Source organism: Passer domesticus, chromosome Z (genome assembly GCF_036417665.1).
Source record: "Passer domesticus isolate bPasDom1 chromosome Z, bPasDom1.hap1, whole genome shotgun sequence".
Lineage (NCBI taxonomy): Eukaryota > Metazoa > Chordata > Aves > Passeriformes > Passeridae > Passer > Passer domesticus.
In genome coordinates, this window is record NC_087512.1 from 74,652,395 (window position 1) to 74,676,920 (window position 24,526).

At 38.5% G+C, this 24,526-nt stretch overlaps 1 protein-coding gene across 6 annotated transcripts in view; it reads left to right on the top strand.

Annotated features, from left to right (window-relative positions):
- The window catches only part of ACO1 (aconitase 1), a 55,328-nt gene that overhangs the window by 19,375 nt on the left and 11,427 nt on the right, over window positions 1-24,526 (top strand). For 5 of the 6 annotated variants that reach the window (XM_064403680.1, XM_064403682.1, XM_064403678.1 and 2 more), the window contains exons 2-11: window positions 10,057-10,180; window positions 11,897-12,065; window positions 14,184-14,321; window positions 15,625-15,694; window positions 15,798-15,981; window positions 18,675-18,814; window positions 19,788-19,959; window positions 20,395-20,495; window positions 21,449-21,565; window positions 22,812-22,971. In XM_064403680.1, the coding sequence (XP_064259750.1) occupies window positions 10,084-10,180; window positions 11,897-12,065; window positions 14,184-14,321; window positions 15,625-15,694; window positions 15,798-15,981; window positions 18,675-18,814; window positions 19,788-19,959; window positions 20,395-20,495; window positions 21,449-21,565; window positions 22,812-22,971 (1,348 nt within the window). In that variant the 5' untranslated portion in view covers window positions 10,057-10,083. Of the gene's footprint in view, window positions 1-8,949; window positions 9,105-10,056; window positions 10,181-11,896; window positions 12,066-14,183; window positions 14,322-15,624; window positions 15,695-15,797; window positions 15,982-18,674; window positions 18,815-19,787; window positions 19,960-20,394; window positions 20,496-21,448; window positions 21,566-22,811; window positions 22,972-24,526 lie in introns of those variants that run through there. The other variant, XM_064403681.1, reaches the window with a different exon arrangement.

A 24,526-nucleotide genomic window follows, 5' to 3' on the forward strand; every position in this document is an offset into this window, starting at 1 on the left:
AGTAATGCTTTGCTTAAAAGCAATTGTGCTTCATCAGAATGTCCTAATAAACTTCTGGGGATTGTTACTTACTGCTTCAAAGAAAGTAAGAGGAGTGTAATAGAGTAGGAAGTGCAGCTGAGTGTTGTGCCTTCCAGGATCTGTGGTGTGTGTGAGTATTTATTAGGAAAATTATCAATACTTTACTCTTCTCAGACTTTATAAGATAGAAGAGATTCCTGGAGAAGCTTTCCATGTAAAAAGAAGTCTGATCACTTAGCAGTGCTTGACAGAGTACTTTATGCAGACTATTGCTGAATTGAAAAGACCATAAAGCTTTCAAACTGCAGGTTTTTGTCATATCATATTTGTAATTTAACACCTTTCTTTCTCTCTGGTTGTCTTTGACCAGAGGATGATACACTCCAACTTTGATACTATTTGTTTTCGTAGTAATAGTAGAAGAGTCAAAACCATAAATGCAAAAAAATTAGAGAAGAAATAATATTTGAATAGCAAGAAATTGAACAAATCTCTTTTGCTAGTGTTTTCCAGCATAGACTCTCACTGTAGGATTGTGAGAGTAAGAGCTGGCAATTTGGTCCCTTCTTGGAGTAACAATCCACTTAAGCTAAATGGAAAGATGTTAATTGAAGAGTGGTCCCTTTGTGTCTTGAAATATACAGAAGGTAGAGAGAAGTCTTAATTGTGTGAAAATGAGAATTTTTTTTCAGGGTTTTTGCCTTCACTGCTGCCTTAGGGATTGGTTAATTCAGAAGATTTCCTTGAGGTGTTTGGCACTTTCTTGAAAGAACTGGGACATCCCACAGCTGTAGGGACAGGACTTCAGATGGTTGTGAAAGAGCGTGTTAATTGTGGTTGTTTGGGGGTTTTTTTTGCCTACCCTTTCTGTGTGAAAATTGTTAAGAAAAAGGTGATTTTAAAATGTTTAGTGGAACTTAATTTGCCTTCTCAGGAAGCTTGGCCAGTAAACTCTGCTTAGAGCTAGTTTGAGTTCATGAAATTGTATCAGACACACACTTGTTCTCCTTACAGCCTGAAGCTGTGGGTGTTTGAAAACTGGATTAACCTAGACAAATAGTTGAATAGCTGCTGAGATTGCCAATAGAAGATTTTGGTGTGAGCAAATTATCTTTATTTCCAGACAGCAAATTCAGGATTTGTCTTGAAATGGTGTGAAAAGTTAGGACCCCAAAGTGTCAAGATTATTTCACAACAGAAGTAATCCTCTCATCAGTTCTTCATCCTGAAAGGATCCTTCCACCTACATATATTCAGTAGCTCTGAAACAGTGCAGATTTCAAGTTGCAGAAGAGGAGTTCTCAAGGTGCAGAGTGAGCAGTTTATGGAGCTGGTGTAATGGTAATGGTATGGCATGAGAGCTGATTCACAATATTCCCATTTTATTTGCCTTTCCCATGCACCTTGGCTGCATTTCTTCACCCTTCACAGGAGTCTTTTGAAATTAAGAGATCAATACTGAGATGTCTTTTCATCCTGCCTTTTGACATTGAGCCAAAATTTTAGACCAAATCTTTGTCACATGCTCTGTATTCCACACTTCTTGCAACACTTCCACATTGGTTTTGTGTTTTTCTAACACTGAAAGCTAGTTCTTTGTCAAAACTGGTTCAAGCTGCATATTTGTTAATGAACAGTCTAAGAGTACTAGCATAGGGTAAAAAAGCAGCAAGTTTCTGTAGGGGTAGGAAGTAGGTTAAAGTTCAGAGCTGCTCTCTCAGGAGGTGGAAAAAATATTTTAACACTTCATTTTTCAGTGTTTGGTAGTCTCCAGATAAGCTTCCTTTTACTCTCGGGTGTAAAGCTGCTCATTTTCCTGTAGCAAAAAGGAAAATTAGTCTCTACTTTTATCTGGGACACTCAGTAGTGAGTGTGCTGAGAAAGCATTCCCTTAACACTTACACCTGCTTAATTATGATCTGGATTTTGTTAAGACTAGATTGCATTTCAGAGGCTGTCTGAGAGCACATGAGAGTACACTATCTATGTGTGCTCGCCTGGTTTACCAAAGGCTGGTGAGATCTAAATGACAGGAGAGTTTTGACTGTCCCTCTAAGCTGTAATACCTGTTTTGAGGTGAGAGAGGAGGTAGCATTTGGCTTTCTGGAGGGGTGATGTGGAAGAATTTAATATCTGCATTTTGGAACTGGACACCTAAACTTCCAGCTCACTTGGAGTTGGGGTTACTTTAAGACCTCAATGTTTGATTTCACAAACTTGATCTCTGACCTAAAGTTTCAGTTCCAATATGTGCGATACAGCATTGCTAACAAAGTGCAATGATCACAATATTTATGAGAGCCTATGAAATACACAGATTATGGGAATATGCAATTAACAACCTGAATAGTGTGTTGGAAGTTTAGCACTTTATGGATCTGAATAAGTAAGTATTTTAGCATTGCAGTTAAAAGTTTCAGGCAGCAGGAGAAAGCAGGAGCATCTGCAATCCAAAGCTCTGTTTGTTCCAGTACAGTGTTTCTCTTGAGCATTAAAGTTGAAAGGGGTTCTCTGAAACTTTGCCCAGAGATTGTTTAAGAAACCCTGCTTTTTCTATTACTGCGTTTTTTCCAGTGTGGAATACTGACATAGTTTATACTGATGAAATAGTTGCTCAGTCATCAAATTGTTAGTGGACTTCTCTTTAATGATCTATGTGCAATGATGGACCTTTCTGTGTAATGAAAAAACACAAAGATTCTTTCTCGAGTCCCTTTAACTCAGTGTGTGCTAGCAGCAATGGAACAGTGTTTATTTGTTACATAGTGGCTTTATCTGCCGCAGGTAGAGTGTTACATAGTAAGAGCTTCTCTAAATCAAAAGAAGAAACCTGTGTTTATTGCAACAGTAATTGCACTCATCTGTTCTTTGTACATTCAAGAGTAATTATAGCATTTTATATTTTTATAAAACAAGACTCTGCTTGTTCTACTTCTGGTGTTGAAGTCTATCGAAATGCTGGGTGCATGTGTGGGCTTGAGGTATTTTTTCCTTATGGTTTGTTTGGTTGGGTTTTTGCAATTTTTTGGTGGGTAGGTGGGGTTTTTTGTTGTTGTGTTGTCATATGTCTGGTCATCTCTGTCTGTTGATTTACCCAATGTAACAAAAACATTTTTTCTTAGGCAATTTGAATATTTAAACTAAAAAAAATTCCTGCCACACAGATGTATTTATTAGTATTTTCTTTGTAAACTGACTGGATTTATTTAGTGAAATTTTACTACTTTAAACACCTGACTGATACTGAATGGAGGTTGCCTTTCCATATCAAAAATGCAGGCTTTTGTCAACATACTTAACATGGTTATTCTCCCTCCTTGGTTTTTGGGTAAGGTAAGCATGTGCAGAACATGGTGCAATTCCAATATGATGGAACTTCCTACATGCTGGACCTCCTTGGAGGTCTTTATTCATGGCTATGCCATCTGTAACTTAGGTAAACTGGAATTAGTCATCAACTTTTTTAATGGAGGCCCCTGCTGAGTAGAATGTGAAACCATGGGAAGAGCTATGAGAAGTTTTAGAGGCTCAGGGAAATTGAGCAATAGCTCTTAATTAAAGTGCTGTTCAGCTATATCTAACTGCTAGTAGTGTCACAAAGTGCATGCTCAATGTTGTGATGAAAAATTTGTAACTCAGTAGCCTGCTGCTCTGCTGCAGCTCCACTTGGATTTTTTAAATTGCTTGCTTTTGCTATTTGGAGGTGCTTGTTGCAAACTTGGCAGCTAAGTACAGATACATACAGTGGCAGTCATTTGAGTGGACAAAATCAAGGGAAATAACTTGTGGGCATAGGAGTGATAATAACAACAGAAGGTGGTAAGATCAGATTCAGCATGGATGAAAAATGTTGCATTTTTCAAGCAAGGTCATGGATATTGCCTATGTCCTGCTTTATCACCAGGTAAGGACTTTTACCATGGTGGCCCTGCCAGCTCAGCTCTTTTTTTCCAGTTTTCAGTTGGAAGTTTCATCACAGAAACATCATATTTTGTCATGTTTCTTCACAAATTTCCTTCAAGTACCAGCAAGTCTGAGCCTTTCCCTTTTTCTTGATGACAGATAAAATGTCATCTTTGCTTTGCCTGAGCGTAATCTTTTTTAGCATTTCTAGAATCTGGTAAAATGTTCAATTTAAATTGCTTCTTTGATGAGTGTGTGCTTCCCAGTGATGGCCAGGAATTTACCCACATTTGAGGAAAAAGAGCATTTAATACTTGAAATCTGTTTTAGTTAAGATACCTGGTGTTTAGTTTTATGAAGAGATGTCTAAAATTAACCTCTTATCATTAATAACATAGGCACCCTTTCATAATTGGAAAGACAGCAGCTAAGAAACCAAAGATGGAATAAAAAAAGCAATTGTGGAAACATGTTTCTCCAAGTGAGGAGATTAAATATATGTCTGTCTAAAATGCTGAATAAACGTGGCTGTTCTGTTCCTACTTTATGGCCTGAAGCTTTGACAGAAGTTTTCTCATCCAGAGCCTTTTTCCTTTCTGCAGGTCAAACAATCTGTATCTTTGGTTTACTGTCAGGTACTTCTGTAATAAATGTGATTATTACTAATCAAACATTTGTGTTGTGTACTACAGAAAGAGCATGGTTTACTGTCAGCATGTGTGTAGGAAACCTCTCTGTGTGCTACAGTTTTCTCTTTTTCTGCATGGTGAGAGATGAGTGGGATGCTCTGATATCCCTAAAAAACTCCAGAATAATACATATTGTTGATAGTATGGATCTGTTTATAGTCAATAAGTGCAGCTGGGCTTTTTAAAAATAATCTCTTTTTTTTGTTTGAGATGTGAGATTGCTGCTTTTAGTGTGACTAGCTGTGTTCAGTTTCACCTTCAACTCTTAAGAGAGTAGAATAGTATGTTATAAAGTGATGCCTAGAACAGTTTTCAGACTTTTTCTCAGGTATAGCAAGAGACTAAATACTTTTTTTGTCCTCCCTATGATCTTCATGAGATAATTTATGCAAGTGCAAAATTACAGGCTATATTATGTTTCCTCAGTTCCATTAATTTCAGTAAAATTTATATGATGTCATTGTTCTAAGTTATAAAACTGCTTCTAAAGGGATCTGAAATAGAGTCAAGGAGTCACTGTCAATCAAGAATGTGCTTTAAACTAAACCAAGTCGTCTTCCAATCAATGTTGTTGGGATGTGACCAGTATTGTGTTTATGCTGGATAGTCAGAAAGGTGCAACAGCTAAAGATTTTTTTTTAAAGTTACTTAAATCCTTTTTATGGAGATCCACATGAAATTTTAAGATAATTTGAATGTATCTGATGTAGTAGATTAACAAATAAGAGAAGACAAGGAAAGTGGATGAACAGACACCTTTTTCCTTTTGTCCCCTTGGACTTGTGCATGTTTCTTATGTCATGATCATTACAGGGTGTGTCCTTCAGGAGACCACAGAGGTAACCACAGACAGTACAGCCAGCAGGCATCTTTGCAATGATCTTTTGGTGCTAGTGAACATCTGACGTCTCATGGTAAAAGCTGAGTTTGCTGGCACACTCAATACAGATGAATTGAGGAGTGTTGTACTATGATTTTGTTTGTTCAAAAAGCCTTTTTAGAGTAGCATAGTGTAAAACTTGTGTTTCCAGAGAAATTTGAACTGTATCATATATAGGGATGCAAACAGCAAGAGACAGCTGTTGTGGCCAAGGGTTTATTATCTACCCTAAAGGGCAAGATGTTGCATTTGCAAAACACAGCTTCCTTTTTTTTATATTTGGAAAGTTATGGCTTTATCCAAATAAATTTACCCCTCCTGGTATTCATGGTTACAATCTTGCTGTACTTCTGCTTCTCCAAGGGAAAGGGAAAAAACAGAAATCAGACTTTCTCTGGTGAGCTGATTGTGAATTCAGCCTGGGTGAATTGAGGTGTGTTCTAACAAGAGATTGAGTGTGGGACACAGTAATAAGCTACTGCATTGATGTAACAAGGTGAGTGGAAAACAATATTGATAGGGAGTTCAGATTCATAGATGATCAGCATTAGTGTGGGCCAGATTCTGGGTGTTATCAAAATTTTAATAGTAGGCACTAAGGAAGGGCTAAAATAAGACTGTTTTTTGTCTGGTACAATTCATGGAAGTCAAGCAACCCTTTAAGAAGGTTCCAGTACCTTGAGATTAGCTCTGTTGGTCGGAGCATGGTGCTAATAATGCCAAAGTTGTGGATTAGAACACTGTATAGGCCATTCATTCGGGCTTGGTGATCCTCTTGTGTGCCTTCCAACTCATAATATACTGTGAGTCTGTGCCAGTAATGAGATGCTCCTTTTTTAATCCTATTCTGCATTTTCAGGTTTGAATAATCCACTTTTTTTAATGTAATCTCCACACAAACAGTTTTAAGGTTGTTGGGTGGAAGATCAAGTGTTTGTTTTGGTATGTCTGAGCAGGTATCGATGTGGTCACGCACTGGCCATGGTCAGCATGTGTGAACCTGTGTGCTGCAGCAGTTCCAGGCAGACAGATGCCTGCTTGCCCATGTTTGCATATTTACATTTCAGCACCTGCAAAACACAAATAAATATTCCCTGCTGTAATCACAAGTTGACCTGTATCAAGTTAATAAAAAAGTTAACCTGTATCTATCGCAAGGATGACTTCAAAAGTTTTGGTATACTCAGTGTGCAGAGTATTGCCCCCAGATTTCTTTTTGGCAAATCACAAGTTTAGAGTTCTGGCCACTTGACTGTGTGGAAATAGTAACTGGTATGACTGAGCTTCCCTGTCTCTGTGAAATTCACTACAGTAATGCTGCTAGTTGGTATTTTTCTAGAGATTTTATGTCTTTTCAGATATTTCTGAATGTCTTCCAGGTTTGTAATGGTGTTGTTCATATCAGTGTGACCAGGCAGATGAAAAGAATTTATGATTTGGCCTTGGTCAGCCCACAGTTTGGCTTATTTGTGTAACTCACTGATGAGAGGAGATTTGTACTGAAGTATCTCATACTGTGAACTAAAAAAACTGTGGTCAGGGAAGGGAATGATGTCTGATAAAGTAATGCTAACATGTAGATAATGTGTCTTAACTTCTTGAATTTCTGCTGTGATTTGCCAAGACATGGACTTGGATGGAAGTGTTCAAGCTGCAATTTATACTTGGATGAGAATATGTGAACTGAGTACAGTGGACTCATGGTCATATCAAATTAATGATCTGCTTTATCTGTCAGGGGATATCCGAATATTTTCTATCTGCAGCTACTCTTAGATTTTCCCATGAGAAATTGATATTAATAAAATAAAGCTCTCAAAGTGGAATGCAAAAAAGTAAATCTTAGCAGGAGGGTAGCTGGCAAGAAGAGGAAGGAAGAAATTAATTTTGATCATGCTCAGTTGTAGAAGCGCAGAGTTTGCTTAGAGAGATAGCTAGTAGTTCATGCTGATTAAAGATCATTACACCTAAAACTTTAGGGGCTTGTGTACAGAGTGAATATCTGCAAAGCTGAGAAAATGAGTTTCAGAAAATAACTTGTCAGTGGAAATGTGAGAGGTGGTACATTTGAGGTTGTGTCTGTGTTTGCAGTCTGTTCATTTGCAAACCTTCCACCTTCCCTGGGCATTCAGCTTTTTATCTAGAAACATCCGTTGTTTTCTTTGAAAGAATTCTGGAAATATTTCTTTCTCTACATTATCTTGTTGCTTTACATCCTGGACCTTCTTTTGTTACTATTTCTGCTGTTTCACTTTGGTTGTTTTCTAAATACATGAATTTTGAAATTACTGGAATACTTTAAAAATCCCCCATAAATGTGTTCCACATAGTAGAATTTCCTGAACTTTGCACGAAACTAGAAGGTGAGATAAATAAATTAATTTTTTGGCCTTGCTGTGTCTGTTTTTAACAAATACTGGACTTTGTGCATCATTTTGCACCAGTCTTCAAGGCCTGTCATGTGTATCTGCTGCCTTGTGAGTTTTCTTGTTTGAAAAACTGGGGCAAGAAAAGATAATGGTACTTGAATGAAGACAGGAACAGTACTCTGAGAAAACAAGGGATCTGAAAATCAGACCTGTGGTTATCTCCCTACTAAAAAAATTTTAATCGTGACTGGGAATGTTGCCAGGCACTGCAAGAGAATTGTTCTCACTGTTAAATTGTTAGCTTGATCCTTGGCATGTGTTTGCTTAAGCCAACGCTTCCAGAAGAGACTTGGGCAGAGTTCAGGTCTTCAATGTGTCCCAGGAAGTGTTCTATTAAGTAGTTTGCATATGGTTAACCTTTTCTGGACATTAAGAGATATTTCTGTAGTGAATTTGTGTTCCTTGCTGCTAGTTGGCTTTGCAATGGGGAATATCATAGGAGCTTTTAATTTCTGTATGTGAACCTAAAAGTCCTAGGTCCCAGAGGAATGCTTTATCCAGCAAAACATTAAGGCATAAAAACCAGTAAATCAGTAAGCAACAGCAAAAAAAGGAAATATCTCAAACTAAAGTGATGCTTACAATAGAGCCTATGTAAATTTTCTTTTTGTGGTGACCCTAGCAAATCTTTCTGAAATTAGAAGAATTCTTTTTGTCTCTGATAGCATTCATAATCTTAGTCTATAATATTTTTGGTCTCAAAATAATAGTGTTTTCTGGTTTTTAAATTATTTTAAATTTTGAATGTGAATGTCTGTCAGTTTCACTTTAAATCAATGCCACTTCTGTTTGTTTTGGCTGGTGTACAGTTAATTTTGTCCCTAATAGTTAGTATGGAGCTGTGTTTTTTATTTGTGCTGGAAACAAGTTTGATAACACAGGGATGTTTTAGTTCCTGCTGAGCAGGGCTTACACAGAGCCAAGGCCTTTGCAGCTCCTCACCCACCCCACCAGCGAGGAGGCTGGGGTGTGCAGGGAGCTGGGAGGGGACACAGCTGGGACAGCTGAACCCAGCTGCTCCAAGGGGCATCACACAGCATGTGGCATCATGCTCAGCATGTAGACCTGTGAGGAGAAGGAAGAGGGAGATGTTCAGGGTTATGGTGTTCCCAAATCACCGTGAGACGTGATGGGACCCTGCTGTCCTGGAGATGGCTGAACACTTGCCTGCCTGTTGAAGCGGTAGATGTATTCTTATTTTGCTTTGCTTGGAGGTCTAGCTTCTGCTTTGTCTATCAAACAATCTCTATCTCAACCCATGAATTTTTTCATTTTGCTTCTCTGATTCTCTTCCTTTTCCCACCAGAAAGGAGTGAGGGAGTGGCTGTGGGTGCTTAGTTGCCGCCTGGGGTTAAACCGCAACACACTTAAGAAATGGGACTGTGTTGTCACGGTGGTTTGTAAATCGCAGAGGCACAAATGACTGTCTAGAAACAGCATAAGGAAGAGAATAATGAAGACATTGAATTTTCTTTGTGAAATTGTGTCCAGAGGAGGGCAGCAAAGATGGTGAAGGGGCCAGAGCACAGGTTCTTTGAGGAATGGCTGAGGGAGATAAGGTTGTTCAGCCTGGAGAAAATGAGGCTCAGGGGAGACCTTACCACTCTCCACGACTCTTTGAAAGGAGGGTGTAGCCAGGTGGGGTCAGTCTCTTCTCCCAGGCAGCCAGTGACAAGAAGAAACATGTTCTCAAGCTGCACCAGGGGAGTTTATATTTGATATTAGGAAAAATTGATTCCTGTCATTGGAATAGGCTGCCCAGGGAAGTGACGGATTCATCATCAAAAGGTGTGTGCGTGTGGCACTTGAGGGCATGGTTTAGTGGTGGATACGGTGGTACTCAGTTGAAAATGGGACTTGATGGTCATAGAGGTTGTTTCCAGCTTTTAAGATTCTGTGATTCTAAACCATGCAGTGTATCTCTATTTTTCACAATAGTGCTATCTTCTTCAGACCTTTTATCTCTGAGGATGTGTTACAAGTAGATTTTTGGTGGAAGGGGAATGATTGACAGCGCCTTTTTCTCTGATACAGGCCTTTGTGTGTGGGATAGATACATTGTAGACTATGGGACATGTACTTCGTGTGAAGGACAAATGTCATGGAAATGCCCTTGCTTTTTCTTTTGTTTTAGGGACACTGACTAGGGTCTTCAACAACCATGAGCAATCCTTTCGTACAGATTGTGGAGCCACTGGACCCGAAACAGCCTCTGAAGAAATTCTTTAATCTGAGCAAGTTGGAAGATGTAAGATATGGTATGTTGACAATATAAGAAAAGCATTTTGTTAATGCTGATGGATAGAACCTGAACAGACTTGGCCACATTGGATGATTCTCTGGTGAGAACTATGAATTCAAAAGGTGAATCTTGAAAACAAAATTGTAGCAAAATTTAATTTTTGACATTTAGAATGACAGAAATATTGGCAAGATCACAGTAGTACTTTCTCATCAGACTGTGCACGCAGCAGTCTTGATTTTGCTGAGTGGATGAGGAGAGCTTGGCAAAACTAAGAGCCCAAGTTTTCTAATACTGCTAAAGGCTGGATAGGATCTAACACTGATATGTATGACTGAACCAATCAGAAAGATTTTTCACCTTTGAAAACAGTAGTGGGTAGAGAATCCTTTCTGAGGAGGCTTTTTCCTCTGACATTTCCCAAATCTTTCAGTGGTACTGCTAAAAATCTTAGTGTCACTGCCATTGACTTAGAAACTTGAGTAGCTATACCTTAGAGTTATCTGTGGTGGGTGTTTGGTGTTTGAAAAGGAAATAGGTGATTAAGGAGACTTCAGGGAGCAAGAGGAGGAACATTTTCTCTGAATTTCAGCAACACCTATCCGTTACAGGCTCCACTATGTGAGCAGTCAATTAATGTCAGTCCTAGTGGATGAAAAGCAGAGAACAGTCTTAAAGAATAGACAAATACACATATGGTGTTACGAACTGATCCATTCCATAATTCCAAGAGTGATAACCTCCAGATTCTTTAAAGGAGAAAGGATGCGATTCTCACTATCCAGCATAAAAAGGGAATAGCTTAGCAGGGAAGGGCAGGAGAAGATTCTAAAACACCCCAAAACAACAACAGTCACAATAACCCCCAAAACTCCTAAATAAACAAAATCCCCCAAAACAAAACCCCTAACAGCAACCAACCCAAATTGTTCTGTAATTGCTGTGTCCTGAAATACATGTTTGTTTTTTTTTTTACAATAGCAGTAATGAGGTCTCACTGAGATTAAGTGACTTTTATATCTTGAGGCCAGCCCTGTGTAGAAAATTAGAACAAACTTCTCAAAATATTTTAAAATATGAATATTCTGAGAGGCAATAAAACAACTATTTATTAAAGTGAACCCGAGGAGGAAGGACTGAGACATGTTTGGATTTTTTCTGCACATCCATTCCTTGTAGTAGAGCTGTCAGGACTGTTCCAATACTATTTTGTGTCATCATCTTTAAATATTACCAATTTTAAGTAAAAGAAGATTGATAGATGCAGAGTCTGACTTTCAGTCAGTTTCATCTTCCATCTCTTGAGACAAAGAGACTGCATAAACCACTACAGCTGTGCTTTCCAACATGGCAGGTAGAAAACTATGCTTTTCCTACAGACATTTATATGTCTGTATTCAGTAACAAGAGTGAGAGCAAACTGCAGAAAAACAAGGTGAGCACAGCATGTTTTCAGGGTTGCTGTGCTATGGAGGATGGAAAAGTCCCTCAGCAAAGATGTCTACTGTGTCACAGGAGCTGAGATAATAAACCTGCTGAAAGCATCAAGTGGAACAGATCAGTTAGTACTGATCTCCTGGCAAAGCTGGAATGGGGAAAAGACGTTTAGATAATCGGAATAAAGCCTTGTGAGAATATGGGGACCTGTCTGCCCCAGACATAAAACTTTGCACTTGCTGACATATTCCCTAAGGTAAAAACTGAGTTTGTTTCTTGCCTCTTACCCATGCAGGTCGCCTGCCATTTTCTATTCGAATCCTCCTGGAAGCCGCAATCCGTAACTGTGATGAGTTCCTAGTGAAGAAAGGAGATGTTGAGAACATTCTCAACTGGAAAGTGATGCAACACAAGAATGTTGAAGTGCCATTTAAGCCTGCAAGAGTTATTCTGCAGGACTTCACGTGAGTCTGATGGTCTCCAAAGCAAGGAAGATGGTCTTTTGAGAGTGCAACAATGCTCACCTTGGGGTGGAGGGGTGAGCTGAGGGGAAGAATAGCAGTGAGATATTTGGAACATCCTTTTTCAGCGTTCCTGGATGTCATGCTAGAGACAGCACTTGGAGAGGCAAACACTTAGAATAAGACAATTGAAAAAAAACTTTCTGAGACGGAGAAGTAAATATCTTCACAAAACTTCAAAACAGAGGAAGAAAATAGGATTGATAAATTGCATCCAGTTGAGGAAGTTTGATGTTTAGAAGTTATTATTTGAAGGGGTAATATTGTCTATTCTCTCTCTCTCTCTCTCTCTCTCTCTCTCTTATTTGGTTGGGTTTTTTGTTTGTTTTTGTTTCCCAAGGGCTCTTGCTTTCAATTTTTTTCAATTTTCTACCTATTTCAGTTCTCACTTATAACCCACATAATTTCTTCCTCTTCTAAATCAGTGTTATTATAAATATATTTTAAAGACTTCTCTGCTGTTGAAAAAATGAATATATTATTTTTCTCAGAAATGCAAATTGAGATTCCTACTTAATGGACTCTAAAAACTGGGCCTTGTTATTGCAATGAGTTCTCAGGTGTCAGTAATAATATAATAGTCCTTGTTCAATATAGAAAGTAAATTTTCAGGTGGAACAATAGCACCTAATTGTTCTAATACAGTTTGGATTTGCAAGTCTACTTCTTTGTATCCTTGTACTCTGTCTTTATAAAATATTTTAGTACATCCACAGTAAGCCCAGTGCAGCTATGCTGCCAGTTGATTTTCTTCCTCAATGGTAGAGTGTCTTAGCTGTCATAACCTCTGTTATGCATTTTCACAGAGGTTTTCAAAGTGCTAGAGACCCAGTACAGCTCAACTTAAAGACATTAGAAAAAACTGGCAAAACTTCAAATTAAAGAAATGCTGGTTTCCTAGCTATTTTTCATCCATTAGCTGTTGTTAATATTTTGAAAAACTGGAGCAGAAAGGCAGCTGAAGTTTCAAGCAAACATTGTTCCTTCTCTTACTGCTCTTCTTTCTTGCCCCCTACTCCTGCTGAGTTTTAAAAATGTGCCTATAAGTCTGCAGAGCAACTGCATTCCTGGAAAATGAGCTCTTGGACAGGCCTCTGAGGACATTTTGAAAAAGGCAGCTTTGGCAACTTTCCAAAAGCCATGCAACAATTACATTCAGGTTGTCCTGATTTTGAATTATCTAACTTCCTAGTTAAGATTATTCTGCATTTATCTTGAGTTGTTCTAAAACAGTAGAAGGATACTGTGTCTGTTCCATATTAATTGTATAACATTCATAAGTTGGCAAAATAATTCTTCTGCTGTTTTCTTCCTACCCTCCCTCCCTCAAATTCCCACAGGTAGAATAGCACAGAATGTCCTATTTTTTAAATAAAAATCTTATCCTGGAATGTCAAACTGCTGAACAATATTAATTAACTGTGTCCAGTTTAGATAATGTGGATCCTTTTTCCTGTGTATTTTTTGGTAATTATTCAGGATTTTCAAGGTAAAATTCAGTAGGAACTAAAATACCTTTTGCTGCTGTTGTTGCATTGTTTCTGATATTAAAAAAAAAAAATAACTTCCTCATGGTCAGAGTTAAAAACATAAACCCTTATGGCTTTGGGATGCTCTTACAGAAATACAGTTTTTTCAGTGGGTTGCTCATTGATGCCAGCTCCTTATGAGCACATCAGAGAACTCTTTGTTTTAGCAGCCAGCAAAATCAGATAGGTTAGTATGTAAGAGGGTTTTCCAAGCTGGTTGAAGATACTATGGTAGAATATACCTCAGTAGAAAACTGAGAATTTGTGTGCAGAGAAGCACCAGAAGCTGTGTTAAAAGAAATATTGAAAAGTGCATGATATCTTAGACAAGTCAAGTGTTGAAATGCCAGAAGCTCTGGTTCCTACTCATTATTTGTTTCCATTGAAAATGGAGGAGTGCAGTTTGCTTTGTACGTGACAGTAGCTATCTGTTCTGTGTCTCAGGATTGTTGGTTGGTGTTTGTTTTGTTTTTTTTCTTTTTCTTTCTCTTTTCCAAATTGTTTCACCATGCCCATTTTATTTCTGTTGTAGTGGGGTACCTGCTGTGGTTGACTTTGCTGCAATGCGTGATGCTGTGAAGAAACTTGGTGGGGACCCTGAAAAAATAAATCCTATCTGTCCTGCTGATCTTGTGATAGACCACTCCATCCAGGTTGATTTTAACAGACAGTAAGAAAAAAAAAATCACTCTTTACTTCTTAATGGTAGTAAGTAAACTGAATGTGGTTACTGGTCATCAAGGTAGTTCTATTGGTAATAATGTTAGCACTTGTACTACAACATTCCAGACATTAGGAAATTTTAAAGTTGGACTGTTGTATCAGCTGTGGTGAGCTGGGGGAGAGAATTTTCTCTGTCTGTGGTGTATCTCTCAGCAGCAAAAGCCTGTACTAAACTGTTGATAGAAACAGACTCATTCCAGGCCTGTGTTTATTGTACTTCTCTTTAATAATGCTGCATTATTATTAATTGCTCGGAAATGGCATTTTCCCCATGTGCACTTTTTTGACCCCATAAAGGTTTTCAGAAAGAATGAATGAGAATATTTCCTTTCTTTCTCACTTCTCTAAGAATAGAGGTGATCTACACTAGGCTCAGTTCTGAGGAACTGCTTTTTGCTTCAGTGCCTACAGGCAGAAGAGCATGAGATACTGCTTACTATGGCCCCTATGAGTTCTGGAAAGAAACATAAGGCTATTCAGTCCTCAACAGGCTGAGGACAAAGATACAAAACTTTCTAGGATTCACTAGACATACAGTGAAATAAAAGACCTCTGTATACAGGTCCTTCTGCCCTCCAAGGTACGTAAATATGGGCCTGCTGAACAAATCTTCCAAGCAGATCCTGCAATCACAAGTTTTATGGTGGTTTCCTTCCACCTTGAAGTTTTTTGGCATCATTATTTAATCATTATTTTTTGGGTTTTTTTGCCTTATTTCTATTATGCATATTAACATATGCAAGAAAATAGAGATTTTTCTCTCATATAGAGAATGTTGGCCAGATTTATGCTTCAGTTATTTCAAAGTCAGCAGACCTAAGTTAGGCAGTTGATTGAAGCAAAGAATTTGTTAACACTGTTTAGAAACACAGAGGCTTCAGGCAGCACTCTATCATAGTGACAACAAATAAAGTTGCAGGACAGTTGTGTTCCAGTTTACTGCCTTGCTGATTCCTTCTGATTTAGGTGTTGGAAAAGTCACATTTCTCTAACATGCAGTGTTGCTTTTCTCAGGCTACAACATTTAGGCCTGCCAAGTGCAGATTAGTATTCACATGTGAAGCAGAGTTCAGGTATTATCTCTTGAGATTTCTTAAATCCTTTTCATTGGTTGTCTGTAGTGATATTAAAATGGTGCAAGGATCAGCATTCACATTAGCTAGTAAATATTTTTTTTCTTTCAACCTTTGACTAGATATAAAATTCACATGACAATTTTGGTTCTGACAGCTGATTATTTTCATTTGCAGGTCAGACAGCTTGCAAAAAAATCAGGACCTGGAATTTGAAAGGAACAAAGAAAGATTTGAATTCTTAAAGGTACCGACAAAAATAATCTTATTTGCATGGAGAAAAGTTCAGTGAATGAAAGTTCTTCCAGTGCTCATGTTGAAATATTTTACTCTAATTCCTTTTGTTTCAGTGGGGCTCTCAAGCTTTTAAAAACTTGAGGATTATTCCACCGGGCTCTGGGATCATCCACCAAGTGAATCTGGAGTACTTGGCAAGAGTGGTGATGGATCAGGATGGCTACTACTATCCAGACAGCGTGGTTGGCACTGACTCACACACCACCATGATAGATGGCTTGGGAGTGCTTGGCTGGGGTAGGTACAGCAGTGTTTCACGAGCAGTCTCCTGGCTCAGGGAGCTGTGTTTAGGCTCTGGTGAGTTGATCCTGGTTGGCAGATCACCCCCACCCGATCACTTCCTCCCTCCTCCTGCTAGCACAATGGGGGAAGAGAACTGTTAGTCCAAATGCAGGATTAAAGTAATGGGTAGAGACAAAGACAGTTTAAGTGAAGAGGAGTGCATGCAGGGAAGGGAAATGAACGAAGCGATGTGAAGACAGTCAGTCACCAGCTCCAGTCAGCACACCAAAGCCCAGCCAGTCCCTCAGCAGTGGCTACTTTGGAAAGCCCACTTCCCCGACTGGTGATGAGCCTGGTGTTTTATGGCATGGAATATCTCATTGTTCAGCTCTCATCAGCTGTCCTGGCTGTACCTCTCACTGTGTTTTTCCCACCCCAGCTTACTTGCTGAGGGGCAGGGTGAGAAACAAAAAGCATTGATATTGTGTAAGGACTGCTTAGCAATAGCTAAAACTCTGGTGTGCTGTCAACTCCAATTTGATCGCAAACCTAAAACATGGCATTGTATGGGCTGCTGTGAAGAAAAGTGATCTCTGTGCCAGCTAGACACAGTTATATAGCCTAACCCCAAATGCAAGTAACCTGATAAGGTCTCTTACAGTTATATAAGACTTTGTAACTAAGCTCCCCTTTCTGATCACTGCCTCAGATGATTTCTGCTACAAGTGTTGCCTTTGTTTGGGTTTTTCTAATATATTCTTTTCTATTCTGCATTTAAATGACAAGGAAGTAGATAAAGAAAATTTTTAATAAAAAAGAGGATGGAAGTATCACCGACCATCCAATTTTTCTTGTGTCACTTGGCTACTTTAAAAGTCTTGGATTATCCAAAAAGTATTGCAAATAAAAATCCATTAGGTGGAAGGTGATGAAAATTAAATCTGACTTAAATATGATTGGAGAGGACATTATGCAAAACAGAGCTGTGAAGTTCTAATACCATTGCTCTGCACAATATTTGTTACAGGAATAGATATAAATAATTTATTTTTCCTTGGAGTGGTAAACTGAAGTGCTTGAATTATTGAATAAATAGGTAACTATGGAGTGGAAGTGTTTGTGGTCATCCTACACAGTAGCAAAGACTTCAGCTGAGCCTTTATTTTCCTGTGATATGGTAATAGGAGTATTGAAACAGCTGTTGTCTGAATATGGAAAACTGTGTTTTTAAAGAGTATTTGTCAGTTGTTCATGAATGTGCTTGTGAAATTCTGAGCACCACATATGGTAGGACTTTCTGATTTTAATAACCCACCTCACCTATTGTACTTCAGCAGCATTAGTTAAGTGAGACTTTCTGAATCAAGGGTGAAAGAGTTCCTGGATTAGAATACAAAGGTAAAAAAGTTCAATGTATCTAAAACATCTTTTGGATTAGACACATCTCTTAGTCTATATGTGGTTGCAGCATATGCATGGAGCATATGATTTAGATGAAGTTGTAGCACTAAAAGCTGCCTGGAAAAGTGTGACTCTTAGCCTTCAGTTTTTCTCCAGAATATGAAAAGTATGGCTGAACACAGTCTATAGTGTATGGGCTCAAGATACATATTCTTGGATCCAACATTTTTTCCAGAGGTTGGTGTTGTTGAACTTGGTTCGTGACTGTCAGTGGTAGTCAGTCAGTTATTTTGACTTACTTGAATGTTTAAAAATGAATCAATGCCCAGTGAAAGAAGCCATATGATTGGATCTGTCACAGCATTATCTTTTAAATTAACAGAGGTATATTATTTTGAATTAAATAAATTAGAAATTATTTTTCAGAACCATTCTTAGATTAAGTGGGAAAAAGGATTAGAGTAGTGATTTGGCATTCATAAGCAGCTATTACAGGCAGTTTTTTCTAATTTAATATTCATTAAGCTAAACAAAAGGTAGAAGGAGATTTCAGAGAAGAAGATAAATACATGAGGGACTTTCCACAAGCAGAAGGTTATAACACTGCTTAATGGTTTGGGTGCTTAATGCTAAGTTGCTAGATAATAAACATCATGGCTTTGTTAGATTGGATCTGACTATGACATCTTGATATGTTACCTTAACAAATCAGCAATATTAAATAGTAACTGGAATTCTGATAGTGAAGTTGTGCTTATGCAACGATTCCCACCTACACATTCCCAAACCCTCTTGAAACATAGTGGGCATAAGGGAAGCTATTTCTGTCTTAACAAGTACCTTTTATGTTAGCATTCTTTAGTAACATTTCTTTCAAAATAATTTCTGATTTTTTGTTTGGTGACCAACAATCATGGTCTGCATATGTTTCGCTCACAGCACATATTCAGTGCCATGTCAGTGGTTCTTGATTTGTTGCATTACATGTTTGAGGTATTAAATAAAAATTTTACATCTGTTATTGTAAAAGCCATTCTTAGAGTAAGTTACTTAGATTCACCTTATATCCCATCTAATGGGTTAGAAACAAGGATGAAAATACGGATCAAAATGAAAATAAAAAGCCCAACCTTGCGGGAACAGCAGCAAGATGAGGAATGCCTCTTAGGAGAAGACTCAGACTCTCTGCTTTCTCTGCCCTTTCACAACTAAATAGAGTACTCATCAGGCAATTGACTTCATGAGTTTATCTGTGATGTGTTAGTATATTTCTGAATAGTCACATTGTGTCCTCCTGTTTTGTGCAGGTGTGGGTGGCATTGAAGCAGAAGCAGTGATGTTGGGACAGCCCATCAGCATGGTGCTTCCTGAGGTGGTTGGCTATAAGCTGGTAGGAAATCCTCAGCCACTGGTAACATCCACTGACATTGTGCTCACCATTACCAAGGTAAATTACCAAGATTTGATATTTTGATGTTACTGCTAAGAGATAAACACATTCTGTAGGACAGAGCCACTGTACAGAATGTGTAAGAACCCTATGTGTGCTTCCAGGTAGTAATTTTGAATTTTTAGAAAGGTTTTATAATTGTCTATGGATTGAATTCAGCTCATTCAGGACAATTTTCTAGGCAAATCTGTTTCCTAGAAGCTACACAAAATATATGTTAGGATATTTTGGAATTGAGTGGTGTTTTGGAGCAATAGTGCTTTTTTCTCTGCCTCAAAAATCCCTGATGACTTGTTTTTTGAGATCACCACTTAAAATAAGGCAATATAAAATCTGGAAACCAGACAGTAAGCCTTGCAGTCTTATTTCTTTGATGTGCAGGTGTTTGATTCTTGTAATAGGTTTATAATACGTTTAGTTACTCTGTGCATTGTCACTGAATTAAGAGTATTGCTGGGTCAGCATTGCTGGAAGTCAGAAATCTGGTACAGAAGGTCAACATGGAATGCTGTCTACAGAGAGACCTTAAAAAGGGAAAGTCAACATTTTTCTCATAATTTTATTCAAATGTTGTGTGTGTTCAGTTTGACTCATGTACTGGTGCAGTTGGTTCTCCCTGTTTTTCCCTATTTTCCCATCTTCCTGGGCTTGCTCTGTGAAGAGTCCTCACACAGTTCTCTTCCTCTTAGAACATCATATTGGGAAAAATACAATTGTAAGACAGTCTAGTTTAAATGAAAGGAAGAGCAAGTTTTAGAAGAAATATGGTCCTATGTTGTACCTTATTATTGAAACTTTACATCTCAGTGTCCTCATCTTTATGATTTAGTTTAGCAAAAGCTTCCTGGTTTCAAATGGCTGTAGAAATATTCACAAGAGATTTCTCTGAGTCAAAAGCTGGATATCATAACAGACATGCTAATGCCATTTGACACATAACAATGACACAGACACTGTATTTTTATAACAGCATCTTCGCCAAGTTGGAGTTGTGGGTAAATTTGTGGAGTTTTTTGGTCCTGGTGTTGCCCAGTTGTCGATTGCTGACCGAGCCACCATTGCCAATATGTGTCCAGAGTATGGAGCAACAGCTGCCTATTTTCCAGTGGATGATATTAGTATTGGGTACCTGGTACAAACTGGTGAGTATAAGAAGAGACCATAAGTTAAAAGGCAATTGAAAGGATGCCAGGTCTATATGACATTGGCAGTGGGATTGAATCAGGTGAAGCCTTCTGAGCCTCAGTTCATTTTTTTATTGGTGTTTACTTATTGAGACTAGTTTTTGCACTTAGGATGCATGTTTAGGAAGAGCTGATTGTTGGATTTATGGCAACCTGCCAAAAATCTGAATCTAGATTGTCCAGATGACAGAAATAGGAAGCTAAGATTTTGTTCTGCAAATCCACTAACTCTGCTCAATTGGTTTGTTTTTAGTGAATCTCTAATATTTGCCTTGAAAGGGTCTTGTAGTGCTATTGACATTGTGCCTGTTATGCACTTTTTTTTTTTGTTCTGTAAGATGTTCCTCTGTTTCACTTGCATTTTGGTTTTGCTGTATCTGGCTTTAATTTTAGGCCGCGACAAAGAGAAGGTTATGTGCACAAAAAGGTATCTTGAGACTGTGGGAATGCTAAGAGATTTCAAGAACTCTTCTCAGGATCCAGAATTCACACAGGTTAGAAACAACTCTGTTTGCTGTCTCTTTGCTTTATGTCCTGTCCTATTTTATTGTGACAATTGTCTGTTTTTCACAGAAACTAAGAAATAGTCAAGGAATTCCTTGTCCTTTGCTTTGGTCTGCACAGCTGTCTTATTTTAATGCCCAGTGGAATGAGTCAGTTGGCTCTTCAGGTGTGAAAACTTTGATGTAGGTATAGATTGGCTTTCAGTTGACCTCCAGCTAGTGCAGATTCTTCAGTGTGTTTGATGGAGCTTTGAGAAGTCCTTCCAGACTGAAGGATACTCTGAGGAGTAGCTGTGGAAATAATGTGGATGTTGTGTGTGTAAGCCCTGTTTGCAGTTTTTTGCTGTTCAGCCAGTTATGTTACTGTATGAATCAGGACCCTTAGAAGCCCTGTGTGGTAACCACAGAGCACACAAGTAATTTCCTGTGCTAGACAATTAAGATCTTACTCAGTGTCCAGGAAACTCAAGAATATTCCTGGTTTTGTCTGCTGTAAAATTTTATCTTGTAACTTGTGTTTGAGTCTGCATGATTATTCAAAAATCTTCGCAGATTTGGAAGGATGTAGCACATTATGAAAACAAAGTTGGAAAATCGGTGAGGAATAGATTAATAGTCTGCTTTGTTTTGTATCATTTTTTAATCTGTTTCTGGCATGTGAAAAGACAAATTAAAAAATAATTCATAATGCTTAGATACTTTAATTACATTGGGTTTTTCAGTAACTTTAGTACTTTTGATAGCCATACCTGTGAGTTGGCAACATCTAAAATTAGAAGTGTTCCTTTTCTTCTGATCTTCTCATTCTTGTGTGTCTTCAATAATTTCTGCAAATAATGATGTGCAGACTTAGCATTGATTCAACAGCAGAGGAAAGCATACCTGTAGCTTACCTGGCTTCTACTTATCAGGCCAACCACTGTCTGTTTATCTTACTTGAACAGGTTGTTGAGTTGGATCTCCATACTGTTGTGCCTTGCTGCAGTGGACCAAAAAGACCTCAGGACAAAGTTGCTGTGTCAGATATGAAGAAGGACTTTGAGACTTGTCTGGGAGCCAAGGTAGGGACTGGGAACATTTGGGCAAACAAACTAATTGATGCTTCTAAAAGCTGTCTGGTGTTCAGGAGCTACGTTCTGGGGTTATCTGTTGTTTGTTTGCCTGCTGAAAAATAAATGAGGATATTTGACTGCAGTTTCAAAGGTGACAGAAGCAACAGGTAGTTTAAAATTGTGATGTTGTTTCTCTTGCATGGAGGTGTTCATGCCCTATTGAAGTAGTATTTCTTTCTGATCTTAGTCCTAACACGATCTTGACGTAGACTAGAGATTTCTGAACTCTGCCACAATGGGGTGTTTTTAATAGAGGGGACAAAATACCTACTGCACTGAATTCTGAGATAACTACCCAGCTCTTCAGCTCTTAAGCATTCTAAGCAGGTTATGCCCTGAATCCACGATGTAATTTTGCACTAAGTATTGAATCTGTTCATCAGAGCAGAACTGCACGTGTCTCTGTGACTCTTGGATGTTGGTGGTAAAGACAGAAAAAAATGACTACATGCTGCATCATTCAGTCAAAAGTGGTCATTGAAAGAGGCACGAGATATATATTTGAATGAATATTCCTGAATACTTTAGTTTTCTAAATCAGTTTAAATCTTTACCTGATACAGTAATCATCCCTGTTAAACGCATTACAGAACTCCAGTGATGTAAAATTAAAGCAGTTCCAAATAATTCTTGGTTTGTTACATTTTCCAAACTCCATTAGGTGATTTTATGCTTTCAGATCTCTAAATGTAATTTTTCATGGCATGAACAGTGCCTACTTGCTCTTTGTTTTTTTTCCAGCTGTCAGACCTTTGCCTCTCAAATCAGCTCCTGGTATACATTCAAGCTGTTTGATAATCCTGGTTTAAAAGTCTTATGTGTTATGCTAAAATCTCAGGACTAGATTGTGTGCTAAAACTATGTGTGATCAGGAATCTGTAACATCCAGGAGTAAGTAGCATCTGAGAAATCCAAAGAAGGATACATTCATGCAGGAGGAAAATAAAAACATGTTTTGCTGCAAAGGCTGCCTGTTTTACCAGTAAACATAGAAGAGGGGAAACCCCAGAAAAAATAATTTTTGTCCACCATTTTGGTTGGCCAGAGATGCAAGCCTTCACCATCAGACCTAAAAGCACAAGCATGGATGCGACTAACAGATGATTTTCATTGGTGAAAAAACAGCTCATACTAATGTTCAGTTAAAATGTTTATGTTAACCACTCATTTTGATTCTTATTTTCTCCTCCTACAGCAAGGATTCAAGGGCTTCCAAATTGCACCAGACCGACAAAACAGCATAGTCAAATTTAATTTTGAGGGCCATGACTTTGAGCTTGCTCATGGTTCAGTAGTGATTGCTGCCATTACAAGCTGTACAAACACCAGTAATCCCTCAGTTATGTTGGGTGCAGGTAAGCTGATTTGCCTAATGTGCAGTAGTTTCTCTTTGGCTCTGAATGTGTATCCTAAAGATGACAACAACAACACTGATGTAATTCAAGGTATACAGTGCTGGTTTTGTGATTTGGAGTGTTAAAACTGAGCTTAGTTTCTAAGGGTAGCAAAGGACTTGTGGAAGTGGTAGCTAGAAATGTAGGTTGACAAAAATATATTCTTCCTGCACTGTCTTTTCTACAAGGAAATCTGGGACTTAATTAAGCAACACTTTTGACAGTTTTCCAAATGCACAGAAGCTGATATATGGAGATAAGAAGAGGCTATTGAAAGTCAAAGCCAGAAGAGGGACAGTGAAAAATGGTCTTCTGGGGCAAGTCTGAAGGTGTTCTGAACTGTCAGCAGAGCAAGGAACACACATTTAGCTAAAGGTTGTCCTCTAAAGTTGTTACAAGAGTCTGGGGGCATGGTAGGTGTGAGTAAAGAAGCAAATTGTATTCTCAGGGATTGCCAGCTTTCAGAGCCTTTTCATTTGCATCTTAACTACATCCAAGAGGAAGGCAGAGGTGAGCTTGGTATGCACCACTACAGAACAGTTAGTCTGACTTGGCTGTATAAAATTTTTGGTCAGGAGATTGTTCATTTTTAACATGACTAGTCCAATCAGAAAATTTGTCCTTCCTAATGTGTGCTTCTGGCAAAAAATAGGAAAGAAGATTGTCAGCTCAAAGGGTTCAGTCTATACTGGACAAGTTTGGCCCAGTTCCCAGGCACTTGGCTACATGTTTACATATTTATTCTCTCCTCTGCAAGCATATACATAGATGGTATCTGCCACTGTATGATGATTGCTGCATAGAGGCTAACTAGTCTGTCAGACTTTATTCCTACGAAGGTCAGAAGGGATGTGCACTGGGCAGTACAAAGGCCCTTCACCAGAAAGGATTACTTGCTGGTTAAAGTAATATAATTTCTATTTGTTCCTGTGTGGTGCTGGGAAGCTTTTGGGCTGTGAACAGTCTCTGTCAACTGTCACTTTGTGTTTGGCTTTTTGATGTGATATTTATCACTTGTTTTTAGACTAACATCTATATTTGCATACTTTACATACCAGCAGTTCACCCACTCCCAGGCCAAAGGTCATTTAAACTCCAGCAACAGGTTCAAAGTCCCCCATAAAATAAGATGTGGGACAAAGGAGAAGCCAAGGAGAGACCTGCTCATTTTCTTAGCACTTTGAGAGAAATTGAATTGAGTTCAGAATTGAACAAGGTGTCCCAATCCACTTGTCTTTAACAGGACAGCCAGAACAGCATACCTCTTTCCTCAGGTCCATTCTGCATTCTCACAGAAATATACCTGTATTTCCTTCTTCCAAGGATCAAGAAGTAGGTTTTCTCCAGGCAGACTGTGTTTGCCTTGTCTATTCCCTTAGTTCTAGGTGGATGTATCCCTCAGTTGTGCCTGTTGAGGATAGTTTCCTCTAGTGTTTGGCTCCCAGGTTAATGACATGCATTTTTGACCTTCTCTGAAGCAGTAGGGTTACTGAATGCACTTTGAATGCATTCACTA